At 56.7% G+C, this 18,132-nt stretch overlaps 1 protein-coding gene across 1 annotated transcript in view; it reads left to right on the forward strand.

Moving 5' to 3' along the window:
- The window catches only part of ACOX3 (acyl-CoA oxidase 3, pristanoyl), a 60,968-nt gene extending 43,163 nt beyond the window's left edge, over positions 1 to 17,805 (forward strand). Inside the window, exons 15-18 of the mRNA XM_028848287.2 lie at positions 6,562 to 6,736; positions 8,199 to 8,266; positions 13,172 to 13,258; positions 17,018 to 17,805. Coding sequence (XP_028704120.2) covers positions 6,562 to 6,736; positions 8,199 to 8,266; positions 13,172 to 13,258; positions 17,018 to 17,137 — 450 coding nt within the window. The 3' untranslated portion in view covers positions 17,138 to 17,805. The remainder of the gene's footprint in view (positions 1 to 6,561; positions 6,737 to 8,198; positions 8,267 to 13,171; positions 13,259 to 17,017) is intronic.
- Positions 17,806 to 18,132: the final 327 nt, after the last annotated feature.

Below are 18,132 nucleotides of genomic sequence, written 5' to 3' on the forward strand. Positions count from 1 at the left end.
TGAGGTTCTGCTCTGTTGTGAGAACAAGGTTGTGAGAGCCTTGGATGCACAGACGGGCAGGGACACCACTGTGGACACTCAGAGTGCTCCCTCCTGACTCATGGGAGTGACGCCAGCGCCCTGCTTGCTTGCTCTTGCCTTCCCAAGGGGCTGGGTGGCAATGGTGAGTGGATCGTCATTGGCCTTGGAAAGTGCTTTGGTTCTCACACCTGGACAGGGCTGTCTTTTGTGTTCTGGGAAGCCACAGGGAAAAAACAGCCTGTTATAAAACGCCTTGTCATGCCAGGAACCTGGTTCCGTGTGATTCCAGCCCTGTCCCAGCTGTCTGCCCTAGAGCAGAGCCCAGCCCCTCCCCTGTCTAGGGGGCAGCTGTTGGGGGTAGTGGGGCTCCCGGATGTGTCTGTGGGTGCCGTGAGCACTCTTGGCTGGAGTGCGCCAGCACTAACCATAGCTATGGGGAGACTCAGGCCATGAGTGTTGTGCAGGGAGGCCATGGATACGGAGAGAGCTGCTGTCACCCCTTCTCCCTAGTGTCAGTTCATGAAGTTATGAGTCAGCTTCAATAACGAAGCCGCTGTGGGGACCCAGGTCCACGTCTGCCTGTCTCTGGGAAGGCCTGGCACCGCACAGCCTGCTGCTGGGGGGCAGCCGCGCCCCTCAGGCCGGCAGCTCTAGAACCTGCTGCACACACCTGCCCTGGGATGAGGAGAGAAGGCGGGAAGGATGGGCTCCTGCCGAGCTCAAAGAGACCCGGATTGGACCGGGCGCAGTGGCTCATGCCTGTAATCCCAGCATTTTTGGAGGCCAAGACAGGTGGATCACAAGGTCAGGAGATCAAGACCATCCTGGCTAATACAGTGAAACCCGGTGTCTACTAAGAATACAAAAAATTCGCCAGGCATGATGGCAGGCGCCTGTAGTCCCAGCTACTTGGGAGGCTGAGGCAGGAAGAACTGCTTGAACATGGGAGGCAGAGGTTGCAATAAGCCGAGATCACACCACTGCACTCTAGCCTGGGTGACAGAGCAAGATTCCATCTCAAAAAAAAAGAAAAAAAAAGAAAAAAAGAAACCCAGATTGAATTTATAGCTGAAAAGAAATGAAGTCAGCAGGTGGCCAGGGTCAGTAGAACTTGTAGTTTAGGGCCATGGTGACCGAAAATAGGAGACTTGAAGTGACCCAGAACAGGCTGCCTTCTGTACCCACCCTGGCTGATAACACGGCAGGTTGGGTCATTCAGAAACCGATGGATGCCTGTCAGCTTCCACCGCTCCCTCCTCTGCAGGCCACATCCTCGTGTTAAGGTGGAATAGGCTGCTGCACTGGCTCGTGTCTGTAATGCCAGCGCATTAGGCAGGCTGAGGCAGGAAGATCGCTTGAGCCCAGGAGGTTGAGGCTGCAGTGGGCCACGATCACATCACTGCACTCCAGCGTGGGCAACAGAGCAAGACCCTGTCTCAGAAAAGAAAAAAAGAATTTTTTTAATGGAATGGAGATTCTCCAATGAGTTATGAAACAAGACCCCCAGAAACGGCACAAAAGGACCCCATTCCTAACAACACCTGTGTCTCTTAGAACTGCCTGGTAGGTCCTTAGCACCCCCTTCCAGCCCCGGCCTATGCTGGGGCCGCAGCCTGTGTGACCCCACAACACCCCGAGTGTGTGGCTCAGCTGCTGAGAAACCACTTACCTTCAGCTTTTCCTTCGAGAACTTGGTGACAGAATTTCAGGGAGTCCTGCGGCAGAGGCCAGGAGGGGTCCTGGGTTCTGAGTCCGGCTGAGACGGTGACCCTGGGCCGAGCTGTGGAGCTGACAGACACCCACAGACACCAGCCACAAGGCCTTGGAGGGAAAGCAGTTGCCAGGGTGGGGCTTCGTGCTCCAGACCTGCTCTGGGTCGCAGAGCTTTCAAGAGCAGGGGACGTTTGTGACAGCTGAGAGCCCTTGGGGCCCTGGGCTGGATGCTAAGGGGCCCATGGGAGATGCAGCCCCTTCCCCTGCAATACGGCATGAGAAGAAAGCCTCAGCCTAGACCAGCCTTTTCAGGAAGATGGGAGCCAGAAGCTGTTAAAAAATAAAACCATCGGATTTGGCTGCATAAAGGTTCAGCATTTCTGCATTGCAAAAGATGCTCCGAACAAAATCAGAAGCCACACAGCAGACTGGGGAAGCCCACGTGGCATGTCGCTGACAGAGAACACCCCCAGGAAGGAAGGAACTCCTTCAGATAGATGCCCGCCTGGTCGGAAACCAGCCCTAGCAGCCGCTGACCTGGAGCCAGGGCCAGGAGCTGCAGGTCAAAGCCATACTTCCGCAGGCATCAGGCTGGGCTCGGGCAGCAGCACCGTTCGTGGAGAGGGTGACGGCTGTGTCCTTTGAGAAGGTTACTGGCATTTTTGTTAGAAGTGTGCCTACTCTTTGACCTGGTGGGTAAAATTGATTAACTTTTAAACATTTTCTGGCTCTTGCCAATAACCGCTATCTACCATTTACCCACCGTAAGCCAGGCATGCGCAGAAAGGTCTTTAACAATGCATTTCTCTCATTTTTCGGCTGAGTGACACCTTCACGTGTTCAACAGCCAGTAGATATAAAAGATGGGTGGTGGTGTCCCCGCACCCTGCCTCGAGCCTGGGACTAAAAAGATGGGTGGTGGCGTCCCCACAGCCTGCCTCCAGTCTGGGAATAAAAAGGTGGGTGGTGGCGTCCCCGCACCCTGCCTCAAGCCTGGGACTAAAAAGATGGGTGGTGGCGTCCCCACAGCCTGCCTCGAGCCTGGGACTAAAAAGATGGGTGGTGGCGTCCCCACAGCCTGCCTCCAGTCTGGGAATAAAAAGATGGGTGGTGGCGTCCCCACAGCCTGCCTCCAACCTGGGACTAAAAAGATGGGTGGTGGCGTCCCCGCAGCCTGCCTCCAGTCTGGGAATAAAAAGGTGGGTGGTGGCGTCCCCGCACCCTGCCTCAAGCCTGGGACTAAAAAGATGGGTGGTGGCGTCCCCACAGCCTGCCTCCAGCCTGGGAGTAAAAAGGTGGGTGGTGGCGTCCCCGCAGCCTGCCTCCAGCCTGGGAGTAAAAAGGTGGGTGGTGGCGTCCCCGCAGCCTGCCTCCAGCCTGGGAGTAAAAAGGTGGGTGGTGGCGTCCCCGCAGCCTGCCTCCAGCCTGGGAGTAAAAAGGTGGGTGGTGGCGTCCCCGCAGCCTGCCTCCAGTCTGGGAATAAAAAGGTGGGTGGTGGCGTCCCCGCAGCCTGCCTTCACCCTGGGATCGACCCCTGTCACAAGGGCTCCAGGTTCCCTTCAGGAATTTGCACATCAGAAGGCGGACAAGGACGAGGACATTTGTTCTCCCTGAGCCACATGCTGGATTCTGTATCTGGGTCGTTTCATGTTGTCTACTTTGGGAGTGAAGGAAGTTGAGGCCAAGAGAAATGCCCAAGGTCCCCCAGCTCGCCTGTGCCAGGGCCATTATTGCACCCAGGCCAGCTGTCACAGAGCCCAGCCCTTTCCCCAGGCTGCGTGGCTGCTTTCTGAATTTGGACCATTTGGGGTTTGGTTTTTTGCCTGAACTATATCCATTGCCTCTTAAAATGTACTTCAGAAATCAGAGTGTACCAGACTGGGACCCTCCCCTCTCTCTGTGCTGAAGATTTCCTGGGTGTCCGGGTTTACTGCTGTAAAGGGACAGCTGACCATAGCTGCATGGAGCCTGAGAAGTGCCTGTCCCAGTCCTAGCTGGGGACAGTTTGGCAGCTCTGGAGGGGCAGCTGAGGTGGTCCAGAAGATCCCCGTAGAGCACAGTCCAGCCCCTGCCCTGTCTGGGGGCAGCTGGTGGGGGCAGTGGGACTCCCAGATGTGTCTGTGGGTGCCGTGAGCACTCTTGGCTGGAGTGTGCCAGCCCTAACCGTAGCTATGGGGACACTTTGGCCATGGGGAGGGACTGCACCTGAGACATTACTGTCCCCCCGGGTCTCCGGAGTTCATACCACGTGGGATGCTTCCTGGGCCCCAGCCCACGTTGGTTAATGTTGTGGTCAGCTCTGCTGGTTGCCATGGCAGACACTGTTTAGGGAGCCCATCGTCGGAGCCTGTGTCCCCCCAGTCACTGCTGGCCTTATGTGGACCTTTCCTGGAACAACAGCGCAGTGTCATGCAGGCAAATCCTGGGGACCGAGATGCCGTCGAGCACAATAGAGCTGCCATTGCAGGCGCTTCCTGTGAGAGGGCTGCCCTGACCCCAGCAGCACCACACGGGAGACAACACTGAGGCTTGTATGACGCCTTTTGCTCTCTTGCACAGCTGCAGAGCCGAGTGACTCTGTGTTTCAAAACTCACTGGCACTCGGGACGCATTATTTGGCAGCAGCAAGGTTCCAGAGGGGGCTGTCTTTCTGGCCCCCACGGCCTGTCTGGCCTGTGCCATCGCTGTATCACGCTGTGTCACTTTCATGGCAAAACACACTGAAGCGGCGTGGCGACTGCAGGTGAGGGGGAGAGTGGTGCGGGGCACAGGGCTCAGATTCGGTTCTGAGGACCGCCTCTCTGTGCCCGGGCCCTGCTGGGATTGGCTGGGATTGGGGTTCGCAGAGGACCCATGGCGAGAGGAGAGGCCCTTGTGGTGTGGGAGCACGTTTTGGGGTGTGGGCGGATTCAGTGGAATTGCCGTGTTCTCGTGGACGCAGGAGCAGCTTGCGGGGGTGCAGGTGCCGTCGCCTGCTTGTTTCATGGAAGGTGAAAGGAGGAGGGGCTGAGGCCTGGAGCTGCAGCACCACGCCTGGCAGCTCCCCCAGAGGCCTGTATTATCAGCCTCCTGCCAGAGGCCTCGGGTGGGAGCCTGAGGGCTGCCCCACCTCACTTGGCAGGGCTCTGGGAATTCTGGGTGCTAGTCCTAGCTGGGGTCTGTCGTGCAGTCCCCACGGCCCCAGTGCAAGTCCAGATCCCGCCAAAACCAAGGCCCAGAGCTATGGCACGTGTGAGATCAGGAGAGGGCAGGAAGCCCCAAGGCCCCGGGCTGGCACACTCCATGCTCAGAGAGCAGGGAGCAGGACAGGCCTTCCTGGCACTCTCCTGAGTGGCACACTCAGGAGGGGGACGGCCCACCCATGAGTGTGCAGGACCCAGCGGGGGTCTTGGGACGGGACCAGTCAGGCTGGCATGAAGCAGAACGGGAAAGCAGCTACTCCCGGTTTCTGTTTTCCCGAGGCTCCTGATCCCAACAGGGCCCTGGAGGACACTGGCTTTGTGACTGGAGACCCTGCTGCCGTGTGCTTCGCCCTGCTGTGTTCTGGGAAGATTTGGGGCAGCAGCATAGGCCAGGCATGCAGCCGGGTCCTCCTGCAGCAGTCGGTCCCCCATACCCTGTATTTCATCGCTTGGCTGGATTTTTTTTAATTTTAAAAATGGCACCTGCTCATCCTAACAAGTCAAGCAATGCGTGTGTTGTTTTCCTAATTTAAAATATCTGGTGAGATGATAAATGGGAGACAGGGAAAGAAAGGCTAATAAGTGAAGTTGATGATTATCAGCAAATGTTTTTGATATTATAGCAGATGCTGGCAAGGCTGTGGAGAAAAGTGACATGGATACACGGTTGGTGGGAACGCAGATTAGTTCAGCCACTGTGGAGGGCAGCTTGGCGATTTCTCAGAGCTAAGAGTTGCCCTTCCCCTCGACCCAGCGATCCCATTACTGGGTACATACCCCAAAGAAAAGCAGTCATCCTGCCAGCCGGACACATGTACCTGTACGTCCATCGCAGCACTATTCACAATAACAAAACTGTAGAATCAACCCGGGTGCCCCACAGCGGTGGACTGGATAAAGAAAATGGGGTACATAGACACCACGGGATACCGTGCAGCCATCACTACCAACAGTCATGGCTTTTGCAGCAACATGGATGCAGCTACAAGCCGTTATCCTCAGCAAACTAACGCAGCAACGGAAAACCAAATGCTGCATGTTCGCACGTATAAGTGGGAGCTAAACATTGGGCACTCATGGACATAAAGATGGGAGCAGCAGAGCCTGCGGGGGACGTACAGCATGGAGAGAAAGGAGAGAAGCGTGCTTTGGAGGCTTTGGAGGAGGGGGTGGCTGTTCCTTTGGAGAAGCGAAGTCAATTCTGAGCTCAGGGAGGAGCTTGACAAGCCCCTTCTCCAGCTCCTCTGTCTTCCTGTGTGGAAGAAGCCAGGTCCTGGGCCCTCGGGGGCCTCCTGGTGGGCGCCCACACTGTAGCCGCAGAGCATCCCGAAGCCTGCCCCAGGCCCGGTGTGCAATGACCGTGCCTCTCCCAGTCCCAGATGGGAGCTGAGCTGAGATTGAGGCCTTGGAGGGCGTCGGTGGAGCCAGAGCACTCCCAGCTCCATCTTCACATAGGCCTTTTCCATCGTGTTCTAGAAACGTCTTATGCTGCACGGCGTCTGTGTGCTGCCTCACCTCATGTTACTGTCCTAGGACTTGCACGGGAATGCAGACCCGCGTTCGTGTTTCCTGAGAACTTCCTCCACCGGGAATCTGGGCGAGGCTGGGACTTTCATGGTCCTTATGATGCCGTCCTGTGTTCCAGGTGTCCCACGGCCGTCCCTTGGCGCTGGCCTTCCTGGAGCTCACCGTGGTGCAGAGGTTCCACGAGCACGTGCACCAGCCCTGCGTGCCGCCCTCGCTGCGGGCCGTGCTGGGGCGGCTCAGTGCTCTGTACGCCCTTTGGTCCCTGAGCCACCACGCGGCCCTGCTCTACCGAGGTGAGGCTTCTGACTGCTGGCTTGCTGTCCTCCCCAGAGTCAGGGCCCCGCTGTTGTATCTAGGAAGCTGCTTCCTGCACCATTGTCCTCCTTCCACAGGACTTACTGAACATGGCGGAGAGCGCTGTGGACAGATGAGGAGCCCACTTCCATAATGAGAAGCATATGGGGCAGAACAGTGTCAGGGTGGTGCCGAGAGACCCAATTTTCCTTTCACTTGGGGTTCGGTTCAGAGAGCACTTCCAGAAGGCCCCCTCGTGCCAGGCAGCCTGCCGGGCTCTGCAGAGAGCAGAAGCCCACCCCCTAGGTCCCATAAGGCACAGAGAGACACGAGCCAGGAGTGTCTAGACTTGGGAACCCTGGAAGACTTCCTGGAGGACGGGGTGCTGGGGCTGATTCCTGGAGGATTGGTGGGAATGGGGTAAACCAAAGTTTGTCAACCTTTTGTTGGTTGTTGCCCCCAGCAAGTCTTTTTAGGTGGTTCTTCCCAATGGCTGGCACCCATGCATCTTTGGTACTAGGATATACCGCGTATCCATTCATGTCCTGCATCTCTGGGCTTGTGAAGAATAAGATCCTCCCCACCCCAAGAGCCAGCGTTTACCCCCTGGAAGGTGGTGCTGACCCCGTGGAGGCCTTGACCATGCCCAGGTGCACCAAGGAAGGGACACGAGTGTCTGCCAGAGAGGGCGGGCACAGGGCAGGAGCCCCACTGCTACCTGAGAAAAACCCTAAGTGATAAGACACAGTTCTCGCCAGCAAAAATCATAGCAAACGCAGATCCTGCCACAGATGCGCTCCCGAACGCACAAGGCCACGGCCTTGGACCTCTTAGGGCCCCACCAGAAACCACAGCGGCTGGAGGCGACACCAAGAGCCAAGTCCCCCTGCAGGCGACACCAAGGGCCAAGTCCCCCTGCAGCCTCTGAGTCCCTGCAGGCAACACCAAGGGCCAAGTCCCCCTGCAGCCTCTGAGTCCCTGCAGGCGACACCAAGGGCCAAGTCCCCCTGCAGCCTCTGAGTCCCTGCAGGCGCCCATCACCCCCCTCCCGACTCCCCTGGGTGGTCCCAGGTACCCCCTCGCCCCTGCGCCCCCTGCCATGCACCCCTGCTTCGCTCTGCCCAGGAGCCCCTTCCTTGCTTCCTCCCGAGGGAGGAACCCACCCAGCCTCCCTGAGCCCCAGCAGGTGTGAGCCCAGTGGCCACCCGTCACCTCTGAGCCTGGGACCTTGCCTCCCTCGTTGCCCCAGGCCAGAGACCATCAATGCCTGAGTGGGAAAAGGGTGTCAGAACTTGGCCCCTCGGGTTACAGCTGGGCTGGGGACAGCAATGACACTGATGTGTTCACCCAAAACAGGCCACCTGTGTGGCCAATTTGGAAAGTGCACTCAGGGCATGTTGGTATTGGGGTTGGTTTTGGACTGAGGACCCAGCCCCCACATGACCGAGGCTATGCTTGCAGGTGGATACTTCTCTGGTGAGCAGGCAGGAGAAGTATTGGAGAGCGCCGTCCTGGCCCTGTGTTCCCAGGTGAGCCGTGGGTGCTGCCGTGTTCTCTACATCCATGTTACACAACCACCCAGAGCCGACACGCACCCCCTTAGCGTCACCCAGAGCCGATACACACTGCTTTAGTGTCACCCAGAGCCGACACGCACCCCCTTAGCATCACCCAGACCGACACGTACCACCTTAGTGTCACCCAGAGGAGCCGACGTGCACCGCCTGAGCATCACCCAGAGCTGACACGCACCACCTTAGTGTCACCCAGAGGAGCTGACGCGCACCACCTTAGCATCACCCAGAGCCAACACGCACTGCCTTAGTGTCACCCAGACCGACACGCACCACCTTAGCGTCACCCAGACCGACACGCACCGCCTTAGCGTCACCCAGACCGACACGCACCGCCTTAGCGTCACGCAGACTGACATGCACCGCCTTAGCGTCACGCAGAGCCGACACACACCGCCTTAGTGTCACCCAGAGCTGACACCCACCCCCTTAGCATCACCCAGAGCTGACACGCACCCCCTTAGTGTCACCCAGAGCCGACACGCACCCTCTTAGCTTCACCCAGAGCTGACACCCACCCCCTTAGCATCACCCAGAGCTGACACGCACCCCCTTAGCGTCACCCAGAGCCAACACGCACCCTCTTAGCATCACCCAGAGCTGACGTGCACCGCCTTAGCGTCACCCAGGCTGACACGCACCGCCTTAGTGTCACCCAGACCAACACGCACCGCCTTAGCATCACCCACAGCTGACAAGCACCCCCTTAGTGTCACCCAGAGCCAACACCCACTCCCTTAGCGACACCCAGAGCCGACACCCACCCCCTTAGCGTCACCCAGAGCCGACACGCACCCTCTTAGTGTCACCCAGAGCTGACACGCACCCTCTTAGCATCACCCAGAGCCGACACCCACTGCCTTAGCATCACCCAGAGCTGACACTCACTCCCTTAGTGTCACCCAGAGCCGACACACACTGCCTTAGCGTCACCCAGAGCCAACACGCACCGCCTTAGTGTCACCCAGAGCCGACACGCACCCCCTTAGTGTCACCCAGAGCCGACAAGCACCCTCTTAGTGTCACCCAGAGCCAACACGCACCACCTTAGCATCACCCAGACTGACACGCACCGCCTTAGTGTCACCCAGAGCCGACACACACCCCCTTAGTGTCACCCAGAGCCGACACGCACCACCTTAGCGTCACCCAGACTGACACGCACTGCCTTAGTGTCACCCAGAGCCAACACGCACCCCCTTAGCGTTACCCAGAGCCGACATCCACCACCTTAGCGTCACCCAGAGCTGACACACACTTCCTTAGTGTCACCCAGAGCCGACATGCACCTTAGCATCACCCAGAGCCGACACACACTGCCTTAGCGTCACCCAGAGCTGACACGCACCACCTTAGCGTCACCCAGACTGACACACACTGCCTTAGCGTCACCCAGAGCTGACACGCACTGCCTTAGTGTCACCCAGAGCTAACACGCACCCCCTTAGCGTCACCCAGATCGACATGCACCCCCTTAGCGTCACCCAGAGCTCACACGCACCCCCTTAGCATCACCCAGACCGAAACACACTCCCTTAGCGTCACGCAGAGCCGACATCCACCGCCTTAGCGTCACCCAGAGCTGACACGCACTTCCTTAGTGTCACCCAGAGCCGACACACACTGCCTTAGCATCACCCAGAGCTGACACGCACCACCTTAGTGTCACCCAGAGCCGACATGCACCTTAGCATCACCCAGAGCCAACACACACTGCCTTAGCGTCACCCAGAGCTGACACGCACTTCCTTAGTGTCACCCAGAGCCGACACACACTGCCTTAGCGTCACCCAGAGCCGACATGCACCCCCTTAGCGTCACCCAGACCGACATGCACCCCCTTAGCGTCACCCAGAGCTGACACTCACCCCCTTAGCGTCACCCAGACTGAAACGCACCCCCTTAGTGTCACCCAGAGCCGACACGCACTGCCTTTGCAACCCAAACATTCATGTTTGTTCAGGGTTTAGTAAAAACTGGAGGATTACAAGAAAATATGCCCACATCAGAAATTTCTGCAAAAGTAACCTGTCGGGGTGTCTCCAGATCTGCACACACCCAGGCCCTCTCACACACCGTTTGCAGCTACTTTGAGAATTCTCTGAGCGTTCAGGGGACTCAGCCTCCAATTTGTTTCCTGGCGGTGTCCTTGTTTACCATAATTTACTACCTATGTCACCCAGGAAATCAGAGGGCCCCAACCCCACGTTCTGATCTGGCAGCTGTCTTCTATCCAGGGACAGAAGCCCCCTTGCTGTGCTGGTTAGCATGGTAGACGCTGGGTCGGGGGGAGGCGGCTGTGTGAGTGAGGGTCTCAGATTTCCTTTCATTGCACTGAATTTGAGGAGCCACTTGTGCTGGTGCTGGTGCTGCCGCGGCGGGCAGGACCACTGTGTCCACGGAGACGTCACTCCACTTTTGCTGGTAGGAACCGGACCGCGTACTGCTGCATTTTAGCGCAGTGTCTCCGGTGACTGGAGACGTGGCCTTTCATCTCCCCTGTCGCTGCTTTCACACTTGATCTGGGACCAGTGGAATGTCCCTGTGACTGGCTGTGAGCCTCTCTCGGGATTCACTGTATAAACCCCTTCCCTGAGCCTGCCGTTCTGGAGACGGGTGTGTCTAATTGTGGTACACGTTTGTGGCCACATTTACTCCTCTTAACATCGAACCGGCCACAGGGAGGGGTTTTCCTTGGCTCCTCCAAGAGCCAAATTTTACCCGCTTGGGGCCGTGTTGACCCTGTGGAGGCCTTCGGAGTATGCAGGTGAGCCAAGGAAAGCACAGGGGTAACCTTGCAGAGGGGGGCGTAGCGGGAGGTGTTGTTTATAAAAAGTGCCTGGGTGCGGTGACTCACGCCTATAATCCCAGCACTTTGGGAGGCCAAGGCAGGAGGATCACTTGAGGCCAGGAGTTCGAGACCAGCCTGAGCAACGTAGTGACACCTCATCTCTACAAAAAATAATTTTTTTTTCTTTTTTTTTTTTGAGACGGAGTGTCACTCTGTCACCCAGGCTGGAGTGCAGTGGCGCAATCTCGACTCACTGCAAGCTCCACCTGCCGAGTTCACGCCATTTTCCTGCCTCAGCCTCCCCAACAGCTGGGACTACAGGCGCCGCCACCACGCCCAGCTAATTTTTTTGTATTTTTAGTAGAGACGGGGTTTCACCGTGTTAGCCAGGATGGTCTTGATCTCCTGACCTTTTAATCCACCCGCCTCAGTCTCCTAAAGTGCTGGGATTACAGGCATGAGCCACCACGCCCGGCCTACAAAAAATAATTTTAAAAAATTAGCCAGGCCTGGTGGCATATGCCGGTAGTCCCAGCTACTCAAGAGGCCGAGGTAGGGTGGCTTAAGCCCACGTGTTTGAGGCTGCAGTGAGCCGTAATTGCACCATCACACTCCAGCCTGGGCAACAGAGCCAGATCCTGTCTCAAAAAAAATAGAAAAAAAGCCACATCTGATTTCCCAGTGAGGCTATGGCCAAGGCTGGCTGACTGTTGTGTGCCACTGTGTGTGTGCCCGTCCACACCACTCTCTTGGGGAGGCCACGGTCAGCCAGGTGGAGAGGGTGCCAGCCATCTGCTAGGCCAGGGCCATCAAATTCAGCCCAGTCCTGCCGTTCACCTGAGTGTCGTCTGCGGGTGTCTTTGTGCTACCACGGCAGAGCAGGCAGTTGCCAGAGACCGTGGCCCACAAAGCTGGTAACATCTCCTACCTGGACCCTTACGGAACACGTTTGTTGGGCTCAGCACCTGTGCTCTGCCAAGTGCTTCTCTCCGGGAGCAGTGGCGTTTGTCTGCGGCCTTCATGCCGAGGCACGTGGACCAGGACCAGGTGGCCACACCCTGCAGAGCACGGCGTTGAAGCGCAGAGGCGCACTCAGTTTCTCCATTGTGGCCTTTATTACTCTGTGCTGACCGATTGCCTTTGATCCATATCATTAACGGTGTCTCCCATTCCTGGGTTCCATGCAGTGTAGCCACGGCATTTCATAATATTTTAAGGAGAATTTTTTTTTTTTTTTTGAGACGGAGTCTTGCTCTGTCCCCCAGGCTGGAGTGCAGTGGCGCGATCTCAGTTCACTGCAAGCTCTGCCTCCCGGGTTCAGGCCATTCTCCTGCCGCAGCCTCCCAAGTAGCTGGGACTACAGGCGCCCGCCACCACGCCCGGCTAATTTTTTGCATTTTTTTAGTAGAGACGGGGTTTCACCGTGTTAGCCAGGATGGTCTCAATCTCCTGACCTCGTGATCCGCCCACCTCGGCCTCCTAAAGTGCTGGGATTACAGGCTTGAGCCACCGCGCCCGGTCTTTTTTTTGCATTTTAAGGACGTTCTTGAGAATCCACTCATATAAATTTCGTGTGTCATATTGAAGAATAATTTGTTCAGTGGAATAGGAGAGTAATAAAACCACTGCCAACCAAGGAGGCTTTGTATGCTTATGGCTTTTCCAAGTGCTCATAAATGCCTTTTCTATTACATGTTTTCTGGACATATTTTCCTTTACTGGAACAGCAGTTGCCCACATAAGCCAAGGCTTAGAAATGAGCCTCCGGAGGCAGCTGCTAATTCACGAGCTGCAGGGTCGTCACTTTTAAGGGCCTTTTCTACCTTGTTGGGAAGAAACAAGCCCTGGCAGTCCTGAGTGAAAAGCAGCATGGTGAAAACATTCCCGCGCATAGCCAGGGACTCGAATCCAGGCCAGTGACGAGATCACGCATTGGCAGCAGAGCCGCACGTGCCGCTCAGGTTACCCGTTGCTAGTGGGTCCTAGCAAACACGGACAGGGCTGTTACCCTTTGGTCACCATGGAAATTCCCGGGAGGTGCCAAGTGTCTGGGCTTTGTTTTCCAACAGCTGAAAGACGACGCGGTTGCCCTGGTAGACGTGATCGCTCCTCCTGACTTTGTTCTGGACTCACCGATTGGCAGAGCGGACGGCGAGGTAAAGGGAGGACAGGGCCTCACAGGGGCGCCCCAAGGGCCGATGGGCATTTCTGCGGAGCTGAGATGCTCCTGTGGGTCGGGGGTCTGGTGGCTTCTGGAAAGTGGTCACACTTGGGGGAGCTTCTGTGGGGAGGGCCCAGGACAAGTCGGGACAGCCTCATTCTGGTGTTTTGCCATGCTGGCTCTGTGGTTGCAGGGGATTTTCCCGTCCCCTGCCTGCTTTTTCCTCTCGAGATGGGGTGGTGGCACTGCCCGCCTGCACAGGCAGAAGTTGGAGGTCCACACACTGTGGCCTCTGCCCTCTTCCCACTCCCCACTGGCCTCCCCGGTCCCAGGTCTTACCCCCATCTGACCATGCAGGCTCCTGGCCATGCAGGTCTCTCCCCCATCCCTGTCCTGGAATCCCCAGGCCCCTCTGTCCCCTCTGACCATCCATGGCTGTCACTGGGGTTACTCTCCCCTGTCCCACTTTCCCCCAGCTGGCTCCCTGTGGCTCCCCAGCCCCCCATGTTCCATAATGATTTCTTCAAAGCAGATGGAGTTGGGCTGCTCCCCGAGGGAGCCTCCACCAGCCTCCTTGACCCTGCCACGCCCCAGCCCCAGGCAGCCACTGCATCCCTCCAGGGTCCTTCACCCCACGCTCCCCTCCTGCCCACCAGATCCAGCCTTACTGGCCTCTCCATCTGTCGTGCCAGGCCCGTGCCCACCCCAGGGCTTTGTGCCTGCTGCTCTGGCTGCCTGGAGTGCCTTGCATTCTTTCAGTATAAGCTGACTCGCTGCCTTGGAGAGGCCTACTCTGGCGTCCAGCTGAGGCAGTGCCCCAGCCACTGCAGTGTGGCCCTTGCTGGCCTCATCACTGACCCTGTGTCTCCCTCCCACCTGATGATGCCCTCGAGGGGTGACGCTCACAGGTCCACTGGGTGCCCTGCAGCACCCCACTGCTTATAGGGCTGTGTCCATCTTCTGCTAGAGGGACTCGGCGTGTCAGTGCTCATGTCCCGTGCCCTGAGGTCCCCCAGCTGTGAGCCACAGAGGGGTCAACCCCATTCCTGCCCCCTGTCCCCACGACTGAGTTCTTTCTGCTGAGGCATCTGCCAGCACCTGGGTCTCTGCTCAAATGGAGATTCAGCCTTAGTGGGCAGGACTCCACCCTCAGTCCTCAGGGAATGCTGAAGTCCGTGCATGAGTCCTTACTAGCTTAGCCAGGGAGGGCCCAGTGCCTGGCCTCAGCATGGCCCAGGCTACACGTGGGTTGGGCTAGGTGTGCCAAGAGGCAGGTAGTGCCAGGGGCCGGGTGAGCAGGGCAGGAGGTGAGAGTTCCCAGTAGTAGGAGAGGCAGGGATGGTCATCTCTGCGGAGGGCCTGCTGTCCCGCATCGGGGGGCTGACCACCGACCATCCCCTGAGCCCACACAGCCCAGATGATCACTGCTGCTGAGAACTGAGATCCAGAGAAGCCCAGTGGGTTTCCCGGCCAGGGAGTGGCGGAGCCAGGATTTGAAGAAACTGTGCCCTGCTGTAGGGAGAGAAGACTTGGGGGGAGCCTTGGATCCTGGGGGAGCACGTAGGAGGGAGACTTGCCCTACCCACCTCCCTGGGAGAGGCAGTCTCACCAGGAGGTAGGGGGCTCACCAGGTAGACAGGCATTCGAAGAGACAGTGGAGCCAGACCCGCCATGGAGGACCCCCGAGCACACAGGACTGTCTGCCCCGTTCAGGAGCAGCCTGGAGCATCCACTGGCTGCGCCTTGCTCTGCAGAGGCAGGGAACAACCCAGGAGAGGAGAGACCGTGCCCATGATGGAGGGGCCCCTCTGGCTCGGTTCCACAGATAAAACCAGAGCCGACTGGAGGTGTCGCTGGCAGGATGGTTTATAAAACGTGCATTCCTGGTTGAGCGTGGTGGTTCACACCTGTAATCCTAGCCCTTTGGAAGGCTGAGGCGGGCGGATCCCTTGAGCGCAGGAGTTTGAGACCAGCCTAGGCAACAGAGCAAAACCCCGTCCATAAAAATTACAAAAGCTAAGGTGAGAGGATCTCCTGAGCTTGGGGAGGTCCAGGCTGTGGTGAGCAGTGATCGTGCCACTGCACTCCAGCCTGGGCAACAGAGACCTCATCTCAGAGAAAAAAAAAGTACATTTCTCCCAGTTGCAAGGAACTGGTGTATTAACCAGGAGCTGCCAGGTAAGAAATTCACTGTAAACGGACAAACAGAGCCGTAGGGGACTTGAGACCATCCTTAAACCAAGCCTGCTGCTCCAAACTGTGAAACGTAAGCTGGGACCTAGGCCCTGTGGAGCAGCAGCCTGGATCTGCATCTGTGGAGCCCAGAGTAGCAGAGTGGGGAGGAGGGGTTGCTAAGTACATTTAGCGGGGACAGGCAGAGGGGTTTCTTGTAAATAAAAGGGTCAACATAAGCTGGATGCAAAATAGACCACCTCCCCAGGCTCTGGAGATGGGCTGGGCTGCCCCTTCCCACCTGCACGGGTGAAGTGTCTGCTTAGCCGCCCTTCGCCCTTTGTTTGTACAGCCGTCCTCCAAGACAGGAGCAGAGTCTCTCCCCATCTTCCCAGTGAGGCTGCTTAGGCTGAGAGCAGGGAAGTCTGCACATCCCGTAGGGGAGTGCTGGCCTGGGGCAGGACAAGAGGAGCAGGGTGTGGTGGCCCAGGTCCCAGAGTCAGCCAGTAAGGGCCACCAGGCGAGGGCGTCCTGCTGCTGGTGGCCATGTGTCACCTGTGCGGCCTGTAGCGGCCTGGGGTGTGAGAGCAGATTTCAGAGCGGCCATCGATGCAGCCTTGCAGAATCCTGTGGTGGCTGCAATTACTAAGAAACAGGGTGTCCACTGCCCACAATCATTTCCTTTTCTTTTTTTTTTGAGATAGGATCTCACCCTGTCACCCAGGCTGGGGTGCAGTGGCACGATCTCGGCCCACTGTAGCCTCAACCTCCTGGGCTCAAGCAATCCTCCCACCTCAGCCTCCCAAGTAGCTGGGACTACAGGTGAACTCCTCCATGTCCAGTTAATTTTTTGCATTTTTTTTTTTTTAAAGATGGGATTTCTCTATGTTGCCCAGGCTGGTCTCTAGCTCATGAGCTCAAGTGATCTGCCTTCCTCAGCCTCCCAGAGTGCTGGGATTACAGGCACGAGCCACCTCACCTAGCCAATAATTTCCAAAGAAGAGGGCGAGGGCGAGGGGGTGATTTTCATTATAAGTGTGTTTTATGGTACTTTATAATTGAATTTTCCTAATTGTTTTCTACTAAAAAAAAAAAGTTCATATAAATTTAAATCATTTTAAAATTTCTCTAAAAAGTGAGAGAATTTCCGTTTTGTTGTTGTTGTTGTTTGTTTGTTTTGAGATGGAGTTTCACTCTTGTTGCCCAAGCTGGAGTGCAATGGTGCAATCTTGGCTCATCGAAACCTCCGCCTCCCAGGTTCAAGTGATTCTCCTGCCTCAGCCTCCTGAATAGCTGGGATTACATGCATGTGCCACCACGCCTGGCTAATTTTGAATTTTTTTTTAGTAGAGATGGGGTTTTTCCATGGTGGTCAGGCTGGTCTCGAACTCCTGACCTCAGGTGTTCCGCCTACCTCGGCCTCCCAAAATGCTGGGATTACAGGCATGAGCCACCGCGCCCGGCCGAATTTCCTGTGTTTTTAACAAAAACTTTGAGGAGTTGCATTTGCACACTCAGCTGTCTAGGAATCTTTTCCTTCTTATTTCTTTGCCTTCACTTGCTATGTACGTGTTGTTTGCAGCTCTACAAAAACCTCTGGGGCGCTGTCCTGCAGGAAAGCAAGGTGTTGGAGCGGGCGTCCTGGTGGCCAGAGTTTTCTGTGAACAAACCTGTCATAGGAAGTCTGAAATCAAAGCTGTAGTGGCGCCGGCACACATTCAGCCAAGTCTAATGAAACGAAGGGAACTAATCAGACGTGGACCTCAACCTCTGACTCCAGAACACGCTGGAGATTGCTGCTGCCTTCTGAGCCCGCACCTCTGCGCTTAAACTGCTGATTGACCTCACCGCCCAGGCGGACGGGAGGGAGGCGCCCGGCCGGCTGGGCTACTCTGGGATTGTGGTGATTTGCAGCGTGGAAAAGAAATGCACGTGATCATGTCTGCGACGCGCTGTGGGTTTTTTGATCATTAGAATTTCGCACATTCAGGTTTCAGGGTTCAGCTCCTGACTCTAAAGTAGACAGCCCATAGTCAGGGGTTTTCTGGTCAGACAACCTGTGATTTGTCTAGATTTTTTCCAGAGCTCCACTTCATGAAGAAGTCAGTGGTGCCAGTCTGGTTCTTTGTCAGCTCTCCCTCGGCTTTGTCACCTGATCAAATTATGTCATAACCTTATTAATTTGCACATAGATCATCTGAATGTCATGGTTTAAGACTTAAGGAGGGACATCTATTTGATTACTTTCTTTTGTGGAGCTGGAAATGTCCGTCGAGGAAATGTTTTTTGAAAAAGTAATGATTTGAGTGGGCAATTCAGTCTCCAACCCCCGCCCCCCTGCCAGTTATATACAAATCGCTTTATTCGTAACATGTTTGATCTGTTTGTTCCTGCAGAGTCTGCCCAGCAGGTCCTTGCACACATGTGGCCTGTCCCCATGGCGCTAGCCACAGCCTGATTGCAGCAGACCGGGGCCATCGGTGCACGCCTCCCCTGGTCACTCCTGCTCCCCGCAGGGCCGTGGGCTTGGCTGCCCTTCCCAGTGTTAGGTTCCCAGAGCAGTGCCGTCTTGGCGTCTGGGTCCTGCTTCTTAACCTCTCATCTGCTCAGGGCACGGAAGGGCTTTGTCATCAGTAGCAGGGAGTTGGGTCACTCTGGTGCCCCCTGACCCCTGTGGCCACGCTCTTGTCACCACAG

Source organism: Macaca mulatta, chromosome 5 (genome assembly GCF_049350105.2).
Source record: "Macaca mulatta isolate MMU2019108-1 chromosome 5, T2T-MMU8v2.0, whole genome shotgun sequence".
Classification (NCBI taxonomy): Eukaryota; Metazoa; Chordata; class Mammalia; order Primates; family Cercopithecidae; genus Macaca; species Macaca mulatta.